This window comes from Tiliqua scincoides, chromosome 4, assembly GCF_035046505.1.
Source record: "Tiliqua scincoides isolate rTilSci1 chromosome 4, rTilSci1.hap2, whole genome shotgun sequence".
Taxonomy (NCBI): Eukaryota; Metazoa; Chordata; class Lepidosauria; order Squamata; family Scincidae; genus Tiliqua; species Tiliqua scincoides.
In genome coordinates this window covers 57,315,787-57,330,756 of record NC_089824.1, presented here as the reverse complement: position 1 = coordinate 57,330,756, position 14,970 = coordinate 57,315,787, and the positions used below count along the sequence as shown (strand labels likewise).

Sequence of the window (14,970 nt, the reverse complement as noted above, 5' to 3'; positions counted from 1 at the left end):
GGAGGCTCTGGAGCATTGCTCCACCAGTCCCGCTTCCCTCCCTCCCCACTCCCTCCCCCGGCACACATTCTCCCTGCCCTTTCCCCACCTCCCGCCTTCCGGGAACACCTCCTCCTCACCCTCTGCCCACCTCCCCGCTCCCCGGAACACCTCCTTTCCGCCTCTCCCCATGCCCCCGCTTACCTCTCTGCTGCTCAGTGTTCTGCACAACTGAGCGGCAGAGGTCAGGTGCCCACCCCGCAGTAGCCCAGCTCTGGCCAGCACTAGGCTACCACCGACGCTCACCTGGCAGTAGGGCCCGTTTGCGACAGTGCACGCCGGTGGTGAGCTGGTGTGCCGAGCCCAGAATTGGACTCTCAGTCCCCACAGTCAACTACTGCTTCAGTTGTATGTACCCCACTTTCTCTTATTGTGGGAGAAAAATACTGTAGCAAGTCAACCAAATTAATGCAAGTACAATAGTAAAGAAAAAGTGGAAGTGATGATGATAGAAGAGAGCATTTGCTCTCTTAGAACTGAATTACATACCACACTTGCTATGCAAAGAGATGGCTTGCCCAGAATAAGGAACCATCTGCCCTGTTTTGCAATAGAACTGATGACATTCAGGAACTGCAAGTACACCCGCACACCAGTACTAGCCCATTAGTGAGGTCAACTGAAGCTGTCATCTCAGGCAGCAGATTGGTAGGGGGCATCCATCTCTGTCCACTTGGTTGCCTCCATTGCTCCTCTTTCTCCTTCCACTCCCTGCACTGGAAAAGGAAGAGGGGGGACAGAGAGAAAGTGTGGAAGGGCGGAGAGTGCTGAGTGAGCACATCAGAGAGTAAGAGCAGTCTGGCACACCATTGGATAAGGTGGCAGCATTTGGCATGCTGCCTCTGGGGGTCTTGAGATGGCCTTGACAAATGCATGCACGCACCATATGCGGGGGCGCGCACACACGGTGATTGGAGAAGTTGCATCAGTAGAACTACTACTCAAGGCATATGGCCAACATTGTTTAGGACCTTAGCCTTCCTTAGAGAAAGGAGCATTCCCTCCCGAGTACTGAAAACATTTGGTACTTAGAGAAAACTAGACTTTTGAAAATACAGGTCCAACCTTGTTATATGTGGATTTTTTATACACGGATTTGACTCAGCATGAATGGCCACTGCAAATGAGAAAGAATGTACTGATCCCTGGAGAAGGGGAAAAAAATGCATCCCTTTAAAACATGGGTCTCCAAACTCCAGCCCAGCGGCCAGATGCGGCCCGCAGCCAGCCTCTTTTCCCCTGAAAGCCTCTGGCCCACTTGGCCAAACATGACTGGAACTGTGCTCTTGTTGCATCTGGAGGGTGTTCTAAGGGCCAGAGAGTTTGAATAAATGAGCCCATTCATTCATTTATTCACTCATCTAAGTTCCATCTCTAATTTATTTATATTATATTTAATTTTTTTCCAGCCCTCAGCACCGTGCCAGATATTTGATGTGGCCCTCTGGCCAAAATGTTTGGAGACCCCTGCTTTAAAAATCACAGTTTTAAAAACAGCTTTTCTTACTGTTGTAGAGATACAATCATGCAAGCAATCATTCCATTTTTCAACTGTGCCAGGCAAAGGCTAGGGGTCCTTTGCATTTCTAATTGCTGACTGCCTCTCTACAACAGTAAGAAAAGCTGTTTTTTTAAACCACAATTGTAAAGGCTCACACTTTTTTATTTTTTAAAACTGCTTTTATTTAACACATTTTATGACATCAGCAGGGTGTCCCAGAATCAAACTCCTGTGGATGTCGTGGCAAGACCTAAGAACATAAGAACAGCTCCGCTGGATCAGGCCATAGGCCCATCTAGTCCAGCTTCCTGTAGCTCACAGTGGCCCACCAAATGCCTCAGGGAGCACACAAGACAACAAGAGACCTGCATCCGTCCTTGCATCTAGCATTCTGACATAACCCATTTCTACTGATTGTTGCACATGCACATCATAGCTTGTAACCCGTGATGGATTTTTCCTCCAGAAATTTGTCCAATCCCCTGTTAAAGGCATCTACGCAATATACCATCACCACATCCTGTGGTCTGTGGAACTCCTTGCCATAGGATGTGGTGATTGCATCTTGCCCAATGCCTTTAAAAGGGAATTGGACAAATTTCTGGAGGAAAAATCCATTACGGGTTACAAGCCATGATGTGTATGTGCAACCTCCTGATTTTATAAATGGGCTATGTCAGACCTTATTCCATTAGGAGCAATGGAGGAGCAAGAAACCTGGAAGTGGGTCTTATCCCGTAATTTTGTTTATCCACTAGGAGTTTCAGAACAGAACTGCAGTGGATAACGAGGGAAGACCTGTACTCACGGCTTCCACATCTTTCCCACTCTGCTGTATTTTGATAGTATTTACTAGAGGCACAACCATAGTTTACCTGTTTTCAGGGAATTTCTGGCACTTGATGAGCAGCCATAACAAAACTAGCAACTAGCATGAACCAGCATTGGCATTCATCTCACAATCAGCTGAGAAGTCTTTTTATACAGTAACCAGGCACTCAACTGTCTGAGGGTGAAGGCACTCCCTCACCCAGTGGTTTTGGAATATTATTCCTACTCAGGGTAATTCAGAATCATTCAGTGAAGTGCGAGCAGCCCTGCACCACCAAACAATGTAGTTCTAAGTAACTTGTGTCTCCAATACATGCACTCAAGCAAATTTGTTTCTCCCCCCCCCCACAAAACCTCTATCTTGAGGCAAAGTTGAGTGACTGCCTCTATCCTCTTTCCCCCAACTCTGCCTTTCAGCTCTTGAGATGCCTTGTGAAGTGTCAGATGGCGCAGGCCCAGCTCAGGCAGCTGTTCTGAGTAGATGCAGTGGGAAGAGTTTTCCTAACAATGGGAACCACATGAAAGCTCTCCGGACAACTCCTCCCTGCTATTGAAGGCTCCTTTCAGTTGAGTGGTTTGCACATTAGGCTGAATAAAGGGCTAGACACACCAAGGGGTACGTTTTCAGCACAGTGTGTAGAGAATTAGACACGCAGCCCTTATAAACAAGAATGGCTGGTCTGTGTAGAATTCCCTGCGCAGTGCGCTGGATAGGTTCCACTTAAACCTTCAAGTCCACAGTTATTTCCTCTCAGTGGATGCCTGAAGTCAGGGAGCAAACTGAAAAGGTTGGTCTCTGCTTTCATGTGCTTGCAGTTCTTTCCTACACATTTCTATCTCCTGTGATCTTCTAGCAGCTTAGCTTTGCTATACTGGGTTAAGAATGTTCCAAAGTAGATGCAGTGGGAAGAGTAATCCTGGAAGAGTTATCCTGGATTTGTGATGCTGTATGTATATGTAACCACACCGAAAAAGCTTGCAGATACAGCCTAGTTTAGTTCTGTGTATTTTGTTCTTTACCATTCTATTGAAAGGTACATATTTCTGTACCTATTGTAAGACACATGTCTGTATAAGGTACCATATTCTTCAATCCTTGTTTCACTTTACAAATGTGGGAGCAGAAAATCTAGCCTCAGGGGTGTAGAGCTCTTCCCTGCAGATAAAATCAGCCCAAACATTTTGTCTTCATTAACTGCTATCAGAAGGTTGCACTCCAAGACCACCTGTGATACACAGTGTATCCTGGAGCTAATCTTTCTAACTGTGTGCCAGTACAAGTATGCAATCCTATAGTTGACTCCAGGCATATGATTTTGCAAGGCATTCTGGGATACATATCAGTTCATACTGTATTCATTTCTCTTAGCTGACTCAGGTCCCAATCCTATCCAATCTTCCTGCGCCATTTCAGCCACAATGCAGTCCCATGGTAAGGGAACAAATGTTTCCATACTTTAAGGAGACCTCTGTGACTGCTGCCCCACCACAAGATGCAGTGCATGCCCCATTGGCACAGCAGCAATGGCACTGGAAAATTGGAGAGGATTGGGCCCTTACTTAGCTGCCCCCCCATACTAACTACCTCAGGTCCATATGAAATGCTTGCACAGTCAGATATGTCGTGTGTACAGATGTTTCTGAGTTGCCCTTCACACACCTTGTTTCTTACTTTTTTTGCTTGTTTATTTATACAGCAACACCCACTTTCCTGGTACTTTATTTGGAGCACAAAGACAGGACCCTGCCTTTAGAGACTCACAATCAAGATACTGACACAAGGGAAAGAGCAGAGAGGGAGACAGAGGTGGAGTATGCAGGGGGAGGAGATGCAGTTGTTTCCATTATGCTTACTCAAACTTAGTTACACTAGGGAGTGTTGACTACAGCGTCCAGTACCAAAATTTTCACAGAAAAGGTGGGCTTTAAGCAGGAATTTGAAGGAAGTGAGCGATGAAACATTCCACAGATGTTCTAAGGTTAGGGTGCACCTGAAAAATGTCCCACTTACAACATCTGAAAGCCCAGAAAATGTAATACTGGTAACGTGTCCCCATTGAGCATGTCCTCTGCAGTTCAGTTGAAGAGCAGATTACACCTACTACATCTTCACAACTTAAGGGGTCACAGATGTTGTCTGGTTTCCTGTGGAAATTAGTTTGACTTCAGATATCTCTTTGGTTTGGTGTTGTGCAAATATGCTAATTCTGTGAGTTATAATTAATGTACAATGCCAACTAGGTCTCTAAAACCTATAAGAATTCAAGCAACAGAAAAAACAGTTACCATTCATAGTAGTGCAAATTCAAGTAAGGCAGAAATCATCCTTAGTAGAGTACTGCTAGGTTTCATGCATTTCAGCATCTTATAATATTCCGATATAAAAGGAGCATACATTTAGTACAGGGGTGCCAATAAAGGTTTGATTGATTGATTGATTGATTGATTGATTGATTGATTGATTGATTGATTGATTGATTGATTGATTGATTGACTGTATATGTGAACAAGTGGGAATCACTTGCTGTACGTGACAGTTCTGTGCAACTCTCATTTAGCATCCATTTTAAGAAAAATGATGGGGTGATAGGTTATATCAAAGCTGCTAGAACAAGCACTGGAAGCTGATATTCATCCTTTTCGCCATTTTTATAAGTGACGCCAGTTGGTTGTAGCATTTCCTGCATTGATAAATTAAGCAGAAAGACCCTACATTGATGAGAACATATATTCAGTTTCAAAACGGTCCCAGGATGTTTGAAAGCAGCATAACATCCCTAAGTTCCTTTTTAAACAGTGGAGAGACTGCCAGCATTTGTTTATGTGACAGTATCCTGATGTTGTCCTGCAACCGTTTCTTACGTTTTGCTTCCTTTCAAGTTCTAGGTAAAATTCGAACTGCAGTTGGCAGTGCCCAGCTTCTTATGGCTCAGAAATTTTACCAATTCAGAGAACTGTGTGAAGAAAATCTGGTATGTAATATGTATAATGGCCATAATGTGACATCTTTAATTATTCTCAGAAATTAATTCTCTGTACCAAAATATATAACATTTTCTTAATGATTATGTATGTTGTTGTTTTTCTCGAGCTTTTAATCTATATAATATAGAAATTAAATATATAGGTTTTAATATAAATGTATTGCTATCTGGATCTTTTATCGTACAGCATACAGCAACCATGCTTTTTTCAGCAACAATGAAACCTAGTGTTATTTGGCAATGAAAGCTGACAAACACAAGAGTTTTTCCCCATAAATCTTGCAGTTTTACAGCCTGTTCCTAAAGAGATTTAACAGGTAACATTAATACCTTTTAGCCTTTCTCATTGCAGTTCGGCATGGCTGTAAATAACAAATGGATCACACAACGGAGAGTTGAGTCGGGCTTTTTGATAATGTTTTTTGGGAAGTGCATTTACATTTTATCCTAGATGTGCTGTTTTAGGTCAAAGGTAAATGTGGGTGTGACTTCCATTGATTGGTTCAGAGCTATTTTACAGAATAGATAAAGCTTTCTCCTCAGTGGAAATAGCGGCACAGGGATCCCCAGTCTGAAGCAGGGCAGATGAAAGGTTACAGCACATTTTTAATGTTGCGTGTAGTTTGGACCTGGGTTAACCTTTACTGCAGCAGTTCTCAAACTCTCAGGAACGGTTTGAGCCTTCACTAAGTGTGTGCGGGGGGGGGGAGGCAACAACGCAACCCGCTGGATCACACCACTTTGGAGGAGCTTGCTACCATGTGCCAGAGCCAGCAGCAGCCTCCTGGGAGTGCGGGGAGCCCCCATGCCAGCCTCCACAAGGGCTCCCCACGTTGCAGAGACCCTCAAAATTGCAATCGCAACCACTTCCGGTTTTGCGTTTGCGAAACTGGAAGTGGTTGCGATCACGATTTTGAGGGTGTCTGCATGTTGGGGAGCCCTGCAGAGGCTGGCACAGGAGCTCCCTGCACCCCTGGGAGGCTGCTGCAGGCTCTGGTAAGCGGCAGAGTTGTGGTAAGTCATGTTTATTCACCTCTACAGGCCATTCTGAAGCTTGCAAAGATCACAGGTGGACATGCACAGCTTCTGTGGGCATCAGAAAGCTCTCCAGAGGTGACCAGAGAATAGCTCTGGACCCATCCAGGGGGCTTAAGAGGCAGACGTTCGTGGATTTCCTTTTCCGCAATTTTCAGTATCTGATTCAGTATCCGATTTTCAGTCTGAGAACGGATCCCCCGTGAATACCAAGCCCCACCTGTAGCTATCACCACACTATGCTTTTCTTTATACTGAGGCAGAGAGATTCCTTTAGTTAGATCCAAGCACATGTTTTTACTGATACATAGCCCAATCCTGAGCTGCCCACAGCGCCCAGGCTCGGCGGCTCCAAGGAAGGCTCCCGCTGAATCCTGTGCTACCGCGGGAGGCACCTCGGGAAAAGGGGACTTTCATCACCTTCCCCCGAGTAAGGGAAGCAGCCTCACAATGGGGCTACTCTCTTTAGCGCTGATCAAAAGGTCAGTGCTAAAGGCATTCATGTAGGGCGGCAGTCCTGCACGAGCGCCCTGGATCCTGCGGAGCACAGCTCCCCCATGCCCCCGCCTCCTCTTCCGCAGCCCGGCAGTCCGGGAGACCGCCAAGCCGCAGAACCCAGGCAACCGCCACGCACTAGCCCAGCTCCGGCCGGCACTCGGCTAGCTCCAGCGGGAGGCCGGCGGTGAGCCCTGCAAACGTGCCTTATAGCACGTTTGCGACTATGGTCTGCGGCACAAACCCGTGCCGCGAACTACAGGATTGAGCTCACAAATTAACAAGCACTTTATATCACTTTTCAAATTAGGCACCATCTAACAAAGTTAAACACTTATAACCCTTTTGATTTCCACTGGAGAAAGTTATGCATGTTCTGGATTGTCCAGATAACTTAAAAGCACTTAACTTTGACAAGATGGTACCCCTAGTAAGCCCAGATCTCCTCTGTGTTGTTTCATATACAGTGGTTTGTGCAGTAATACGGAGCTTTGTGCATTACCCAGAGCTTCAACATCAAAGTACTAACAACAAACTCTTGAACAAAAGAAAAGTTTATTTAGAACATGTTATTTCAATCAAGAATCTATATCTATATATTTATAAACATCAAGTAGAATTCTAACTAATATTCTGTTTAGCACAGATGCCATAGGCCAGAGCACCATACTTAAAGACTCAATAGTTTACCTATACACTACAAAAGCAATCTATATTCCTGCTTGACAGAGACTGTCAGCAGGGCATATGCATTACACAGTTAGTGAAACAATAGACAACTATAGCTAATTATGATCCAGACGATACCCTCTCTTATTATAGAATTCTCTTTGAAGATGGAGTGATTCGCAAACCTTCTTTGGTAACCCATATCCAGATTCATCCAGACAACATTAAACATTGTGATTTTTAGTTTAGGTAGCATCATTAATCTGTGTCTCTATTCCAGGTGAGTCAGACATGGCAGTCAAGGTAGGCAAAGGTAGAAAGCAATGTCATGTTACTTTTGCAAGTATTTTTGAAACATTCTTGGACAAATATTTTCTTTCATGTTTTTTCCCTGTTGTACAGAATCCTAATGCACATCCAAGACCAGCCTCCCAGGATTTAGCAGGGTTTTGGGATATGCTGCAGTTGTCCATAGAAAATATTAGTATGAAATTTGATGAACTTCATCAGTTAAAGGCCAATAATTGGAAACAGATGGATCCGCATGACAAGAAGGTAGAACATTGTCGATTTTGTATGCTTCATTTAAAACCCTGCACAAATACTGGACAGATTAAATAGGCCTCTGCATACAGCACTGACGTTAAAAACGTGAAATGGAGCTCCTATCAGATTAATTTCATTGTGGAAAAAAGCAATGTTTACATAATAATCACCTGGGATATTATCTGTAATATGTTTCAGGCATATTTTTAAGGCAAACTTGTTTCTGTGAACTGAATAATGGGAATGTTCTCATTTGTCTTACTATACTTAACGTATAATCATATTAGATAATCAACTGTTGGAAGGAACTGCCTCATATATTGATTCTTAAATTTTAAATAAATCATATAGTCAGTACATAGTACTGTCTAGCGTAAGAGTTCTGTTTACTACTGCTCTCTGAAATGTGTAAGAGAGAAAAACAGGGACGTACTGTAATCACTGACTTGTTAATCAGTCCCCATTCCTATGGATAAATGTATGGGTATTCTCAAGCCACGCCACCATAAAGGTCACATGGTAAACCTCTCACATCATTGCTTTGGTTTGTTCACTTCGAGGGCGATCTCATAACTGGGTTCACCTCATTTCTTTCATTCAATACAGTCTAATTCTGGAACATTAAATAGGAGTATATCAAGACTCCTGTATTTCCAAGAGTAAGCTTTGTCTCTTTTCCACCCCACCCCCCAATTGAGCATTGGCACATCTGCTTTGTTTGTTTGCTTGTTTGTTTTCAGCATTTGTGTCAGGAACAGATATTGGTCAAAATGCAGCAAATCAATTTTACCTTGCTGTAGGGTCATCTAGTGACAAGATGCACGAGAAGCATCAGTAAGCCCTTAAAAGATGAAACTCATTCCAGGAGAATGTGGTTAACATTCCAGGTCTTCTCCCTTCAAATTTCTCTTAGCATAAATAAGAGCAGGATCAAATTTAGCTACTGAATGTTAAATAGATATCTGCAAATAATGCACCAGAAATAGTGATAGGAGCATCAGCTGGAGTGGGAGCAAGAGCAAAAAATATGCACATTTCTGTGTATAAACCTTTATTCTTCTTCTTTCCAGAGTGCAAAAATGGCAGGAGGAGGACATTTTGGAAAAAGTGAAATCCTTCCCTGAAATACTTTCTCTCACAATGAAGAGTAAAATAGTGTAATGTTTAAAATAATAATGTTTTAAATATGTTGCTTTCCTTAATGTTCCCTAATTTTAGCATATCCATAGGGGCTAACATATGAAAGAGCTGCAACTTGTTTCATTGTGTAAAACTTCAGTTTGTATAAATAAAAGAGCAAAGTATAAGAGCTGCAGATTCTTCTGGACACAGATACTGACTAATTAAAAAAAAAAACTTCTGTGTTATCTTTGCTTTTTCATAAGAAAATGCTTAGAAGGTTTCCGGTGTTCTAAACCAGAGGCCTTCCACATATGGGGCAAAATCCAGAAGTGGGTTGTGACCTGACTTCAAGTAGGTTGTGGCAGTGTCAACCACCATTTTCTTTTGTAGTTTGAACTGCAGCCTTAGGTGAGATAAATCCTGGGGAGACTTTGACTTTGGAGAGGTTGTTTTAGCCAACCTCTTCCCTCACCCCCAATCTTCAGTGCATTCATCAATCTCCCACCCAGTCCTGCTCACCCCTACCATGGCACTTCCTCTCCTTTCCTTCACCTGCTTCCTCTTTCTCACCCTCCCCTTTCAAAACTGGGCACCCACTGTTTGCCATGCCACTCTCTGCCCTTCCTCCCTATTGGCCTAGCATGAACGAAAGGGCAGAATGGTGCAGTAGCTACCAGTGGGAAGGAAAAGAAGAGGAACCATGGATACTCACTCACCCACTCCTCTCAGCCATTGAGTCTGGAAGGAAGGTGGGTCCTGTGTTGCAGGTTGTGGTTTGAGGTGGGTCACAGCTCTTGGCAAGTTGAAGACTATAGCTCTAAACAATTACAATAAGAGGATGCATAATTCAAGGCTCAGTCCTATCCAAATTTCCAATGTTAGATGAGCCAATGTGCCAGTGAGGCTTGTGCTGCATCCTTTGGTGGTGGGGCAGTCACAGAGGCCTCCTCAAAGGAATATTTGTTCCCTTACATCAGGGCTGCATTGCAGCTGCATTGGCACTGGAAAGTTGGATAGGATCAGGCTCTTTTTTTATTCCTGCTTCCTTAGAATATCTAAACCTGCCCATATTTATTTCAAATTATACTATGGCTAATTTTTTTCTATGTCTTTGCCTAATCTTTTAGCACAGTATTTGGAGAAATTCACTTGGATGTTTTAGTTTTCCAGGTGTTTAAGAGTTACTTTTATATTTTCACATATTATTTTTGAGTCAAATATATTTCATATATTATTTTAGTCAAATAATTACTATCAAATATATACTAAAAATATTTCCATTTTTCCCAAAATGTCAGAATTGGAATTTCTCCCCACACTGTCAGTATGATTACAAATATGTCTGTTTCATCAGACACAAGAGAAAGAAGAAGTAAGGGATAAGGAAGGACACTGGAATATGTTCCACTAGGTATTTGGGTACCGTAGGCAGTCACAACTTTGTTACACCCCTCACAGTAATCTTGCTCTCTTCTGTTGTTGACATACAACCTGCTGCATTCTTTTAGACCAATAATAAAATGGATCCCTCTAAATGCTCAATAAAAAAAGAGGCTATCTGACCTATATAACTTTCTGCCAATAGTCCTTGACTTGGTAAGGACAAGTTTAAGCAGAACCTCTAAAAATCAAAAGAGTACAATTGCTGTTTAAATCACAGAATTAGAGAAATACCACCTTTTATTATTGCACAGTATTTGTGAATTGCACTTTTCCATTTTACTTGTTTTTAAAAACCTAGATTCAAGTACACAATTGTCTCCATAGACTATCTAAGCTTTAAATACTGGGAGATAATATGGCACCACATTTTTTTTTCATGAGGTACCTTCATGTTACAATACCTTATTAGGATTAATGTTTTTATTGCCATTATTAAAATATAGGAACAACAACAAAATAAGGAAGCAATATTTTATTTTATTTTTTAAAATAATATTTATGCAGCCTGTAATGGGAGGATAAAAGTTCTGTGGTGGGTAGCTACCATCTGTTGCTATTTGAATGCACATGTTCAGGATCTTAAATTAACTGTTCATTTTCCACATTTAAAAGAAAAATGAACAATATTTGTGAACTTGTTTTTATATATGTGCTTGTTACTGTTCATCCACTTCCCAGGTATGGGTAAATAGCATAGATCAGTCTTTGCATGAAGAAGAAATGTAATGTTTCAAACAAAGTCAGTTAAAAGGACCTTATTAATCAGGCAATGAAAGCTGTTTTGATAAAACTGAGAAAATTAGAAGCTAAACTTAATGTAGTATAACGGAATGAATAATTCCTGCTCTGACAGTGCAATCCTATGCACGTCTATTCAAAAGTAAGTCCCACTGAGTTGAACGGAACTTACTACCAGGTAAATGTGTATAGGATTGCAGCTCAAGAAAGCACGGTCAAGCTTGAAAGCCATATAGTTTAAATGATTGATGGCTGTGGCCATACAATTTGTATTGTAGTGTTCTGCAAATCCCAATGTAATATACATTTTTCTCTGAAGATACCTCTGAAGTTTTTTTAAAAAATATATATATATGTATATATATGTATGTATATATATAGCATGTGTATATATACGTTTCTCCTTGTTAACTTTTGTTATCTGGATGCCAAAGTGATGATTAATGTATGTTCTCAGAATGATTTTTAAGTCCCACCAGCTTTGGAGTTTGCAATTTAATTGTTAACTTCTGGTGCTAATTCAGCACAATGCTAAACTTTAAGAAGCACTTTTATAGCGATACCCAAGGTTTGTATTATGTGACCTGTTACCAGTATAAGTCACCTCCAAGCACATTTTTTTTTACTTTGTTTTATTTTAAAGTTCTTGCTGTGATAACTAACATCAGGTTGCTAGTTCATATAATTGTGTGGAAGTATATCCATAAGTCTTCAGTGTTGTAAGCCCATCTAGTCTTGTGTATGTATATTGTATATAAGGAAAAAAATCATTATTTGTGTCTTTCGTATCTATTATGCGCTATTCTAATATGGTGAGTTAACTTTAGTAAGTCATCCCAAGATTTTTCAAATAGTTGGGTGGCAAGTGGTCTTAATTACACAGCGATTTTCTGATACATTAATTTTTAGAACATTGTATTAAGTTCTGTTTAAGATGTTCTCCTTTCTAAACTTCGGTTCCAGAAAAAGGAGTCTAGAAGCCCCAGAGGGAATCACATGCAATGTTTTAACTGTGGGAGCTTCAGTCCTTTCACTGCCAAGCGTATGGCTGATGCACTGTGCTCATGGACAACTATGTCACCCATCTTTCCCTTAAGATTACATTATTTTGGATGTCCTTGAATACCAAAGCCAGTTCAATGAAGAAAAAAATGCTAGCACTAACAAATTTTAGATAAAATGTGTGTTCTAACCACTGACCTATGCTAGTTGTTTCCCCCCCCCCAACCACCCCTTTTTTTGTTTTCCCCTGAGAAGCTGTATAATGTCATTAACCTTCTGCTTTGATCAGGAGAGAAGGGCCCCTCCTCCAGTGCCAAAGAAGCCATCGAAAGGTCAGGTGCCACTCATACGAGAACGCTCTTTGGAGAGCTCACAGCGTCAGGAGGCCCGGAAACGGCTGATGGCTGCCAAACGAGCCGCGTCTGTCCGTCAGAACTCAGCCACTGAAAGCGCCGAAAGCATTGAGATTTACATCCCCGAAGCCCAGACCAGGCTATGAAGGGATCCAACCAGGAGGACTCTTAATGGCAAGAAACATCTCTTGTATAATCTGCCCTTCTAGGTCCATGTTCAGAGACACCAATAAGTATTTGTATACCCCTTCCCTTTCTCTTTCTCTCTCTCTCTCTTCTCTCCCAATGAAATAACACTTCTGTGGCGTAGTTGTCAATCCTCCAGAGATTTTCGCTAGTAACCCTTGCTTTCTAAAGGTTTGCCCATGTCAGCCTAATGCTTTGTCACATGTACTGATGCTACCACCTCAACTCATGTAAAGGATCCCACAACACACACACACAAACTTGCACAGAACTCTGTATAGTAGATACACCAATTAATTCATTCTTGGTCCTTAAAGCTAGTCTGTTATCTAGTGTACAGCAATATTCAATTATACGATATTTTGGAAAGCCAGTGTTGCAGGGTAAACCTTTAGGATTCTGTTGCCTTCCTCAGTAATGATGAAAGTAGCTCTGGCTCAGAATCCCTTCTTCATATGATTATTATTTTTTAAAAACAGATGGCACACATTATTCTGATGCTGAGAATCATGCCTTTTCACCTGACAAATTGGAAGGAGATAGGTGTGCTGCAAAATGTGAAGCACGTCCTGCAGGTGAGATGCACATGAACCCATGAAGAGAGACCCGCAGCTGCCTAAACTGCCTCATTTATTTCCTCCGTCTCACTTTAGAACCTGTTTTGATCAGCAGAAGATTGTAAAATCGATCTTCCAAGGGAATAGTCTGCTTTTAAAAAGGCAATAAAAAGGAGAACAAGGTATAAAGATACAAAGATGGCTGAAGTTTAGATTAAAGGAATATATTTGTCCAACTAACTAGTAAAAATTTTTAAGATTGTAGTATATTGTCAATTACTATTGTAATGTACTGATTTCCTCAGTTTGTAACAGAAAAAAAAGCCTTGGTTTTGCTGCTGTCTTATTCTTGGTAAGACTTCTGGATTTTGCACATATACACACAGACATTTTTTGCTGAATGCAGTAAATGAAATACATGTTTGTACGCTACAAATCAGACAGCTTACATCAAATGCTTCACATCTGAGTGCAAGTTTCTCCTCTGGTCTCTAATTTAAAGTAGAAAAGACTTACCATTGCTAAATCAAGCAATCGTCACAGAACATCAGATGGTGAGGAGCGCCTCTTTCTTCACAGAATGGTTTCCAAAGGTTGCAGTGTATACATACCTGTAAGCTCTTTGAAATCAAGACTAGAAAGCAATCCTCTGAAAGAGGACTGGTGGGAAAACGATCTGAAGATGCCAACTTTGCACGAGCTATCTTGACAGCAGAGAGCATGACACTCTCTTGGCACAGTTTAGGGATGGCATTCAATATCCCACTAAGTTGCATCCTGAAAAACAGAGACGGTATGAGCCGTGCTATAAGTTTTATGAGTCCATAAAACACTAGAGAAGTAGCAGAGTATGCCCTTGTGGGGCTTTTGGGTTCAATCACAAGGTTTGGCCCTTGATGCGTCCTATTCTTAGTCTTTCCATTGATTCAAATTGGTAGATTTAGATCTGAGCTGTATGTAGTCCTTTCTCATTAGTGCTCTGTCAAGTGTCATGTTAGGAATCCTGGGACATCAGTTTTTTGGAGCATCAATTTTCCCACATGGGCACCCATGTTGAACATGGCAGGTAGTGGCCCTTGTCACAAATCCAAGAGAGATCTTTATTCTGTAACCAAGAGATGCTATGGTAATAAAGTACAGAGTGGTCACAGTGCCCCAATGCAGGATTAAATGACTTTTAATCCAAATCCACGCAGACTCTTGCACAGTGACTTTGTGGCCACCCTGTTCACTGACTGATGCATGATGTGTACTTAGCATCTCACCAGAGTTGGCTTTCGGTGCCCTGGCTGTCAAAACATTCCAACTGTGGAAACCTTAACTACATGCTTGGCTTAATTGTAGAGCTTACATCTCAAAACATCAGAAGTTACCACTAAAAAGCTGATCTTTTTTGGAATTATGCATTCTCAGATCATGCCAGGACGCATCACAAAATACAGCATCTTAGTCAGGTGCCAATTTTAATT

The 14,970-nt window shown here is 41.7% G+C and overlaps 1 protein-coding gene across 2 annotated transcripts in view; it reads left to right on the top strand.

Moving 5' to 3' along the window:
• The window catches only part of DLGAP1 (DLG associated protein 1), a 136,756-nt gene extending 123,852 nt beyond the window's left edge, over window positions 1-12,904 (top strand). For both annotated transcript variants that reach the window (XM_066623635.1, XM_066623636.1), the window contains 3 exons: window positions 5,252-5,343; window positions 7,957-8,109; window positions 12,695-12,904. In XM_066623635.1, the coding sequence (XP_066479732.1) occupies window positions 5,252-5,343; window positions 7,957-8,109; window positions 12,695-12,904 (455 nt within the window). The remainder of the gene's footprint in view (window positions 1-5,251; window positions 5,344-7,956; window positions 8,110-12,694) is intronic.
• The last annotated feature ends 2,066 nt before the right edge of the window (window positions 12,905-14,970 follow it).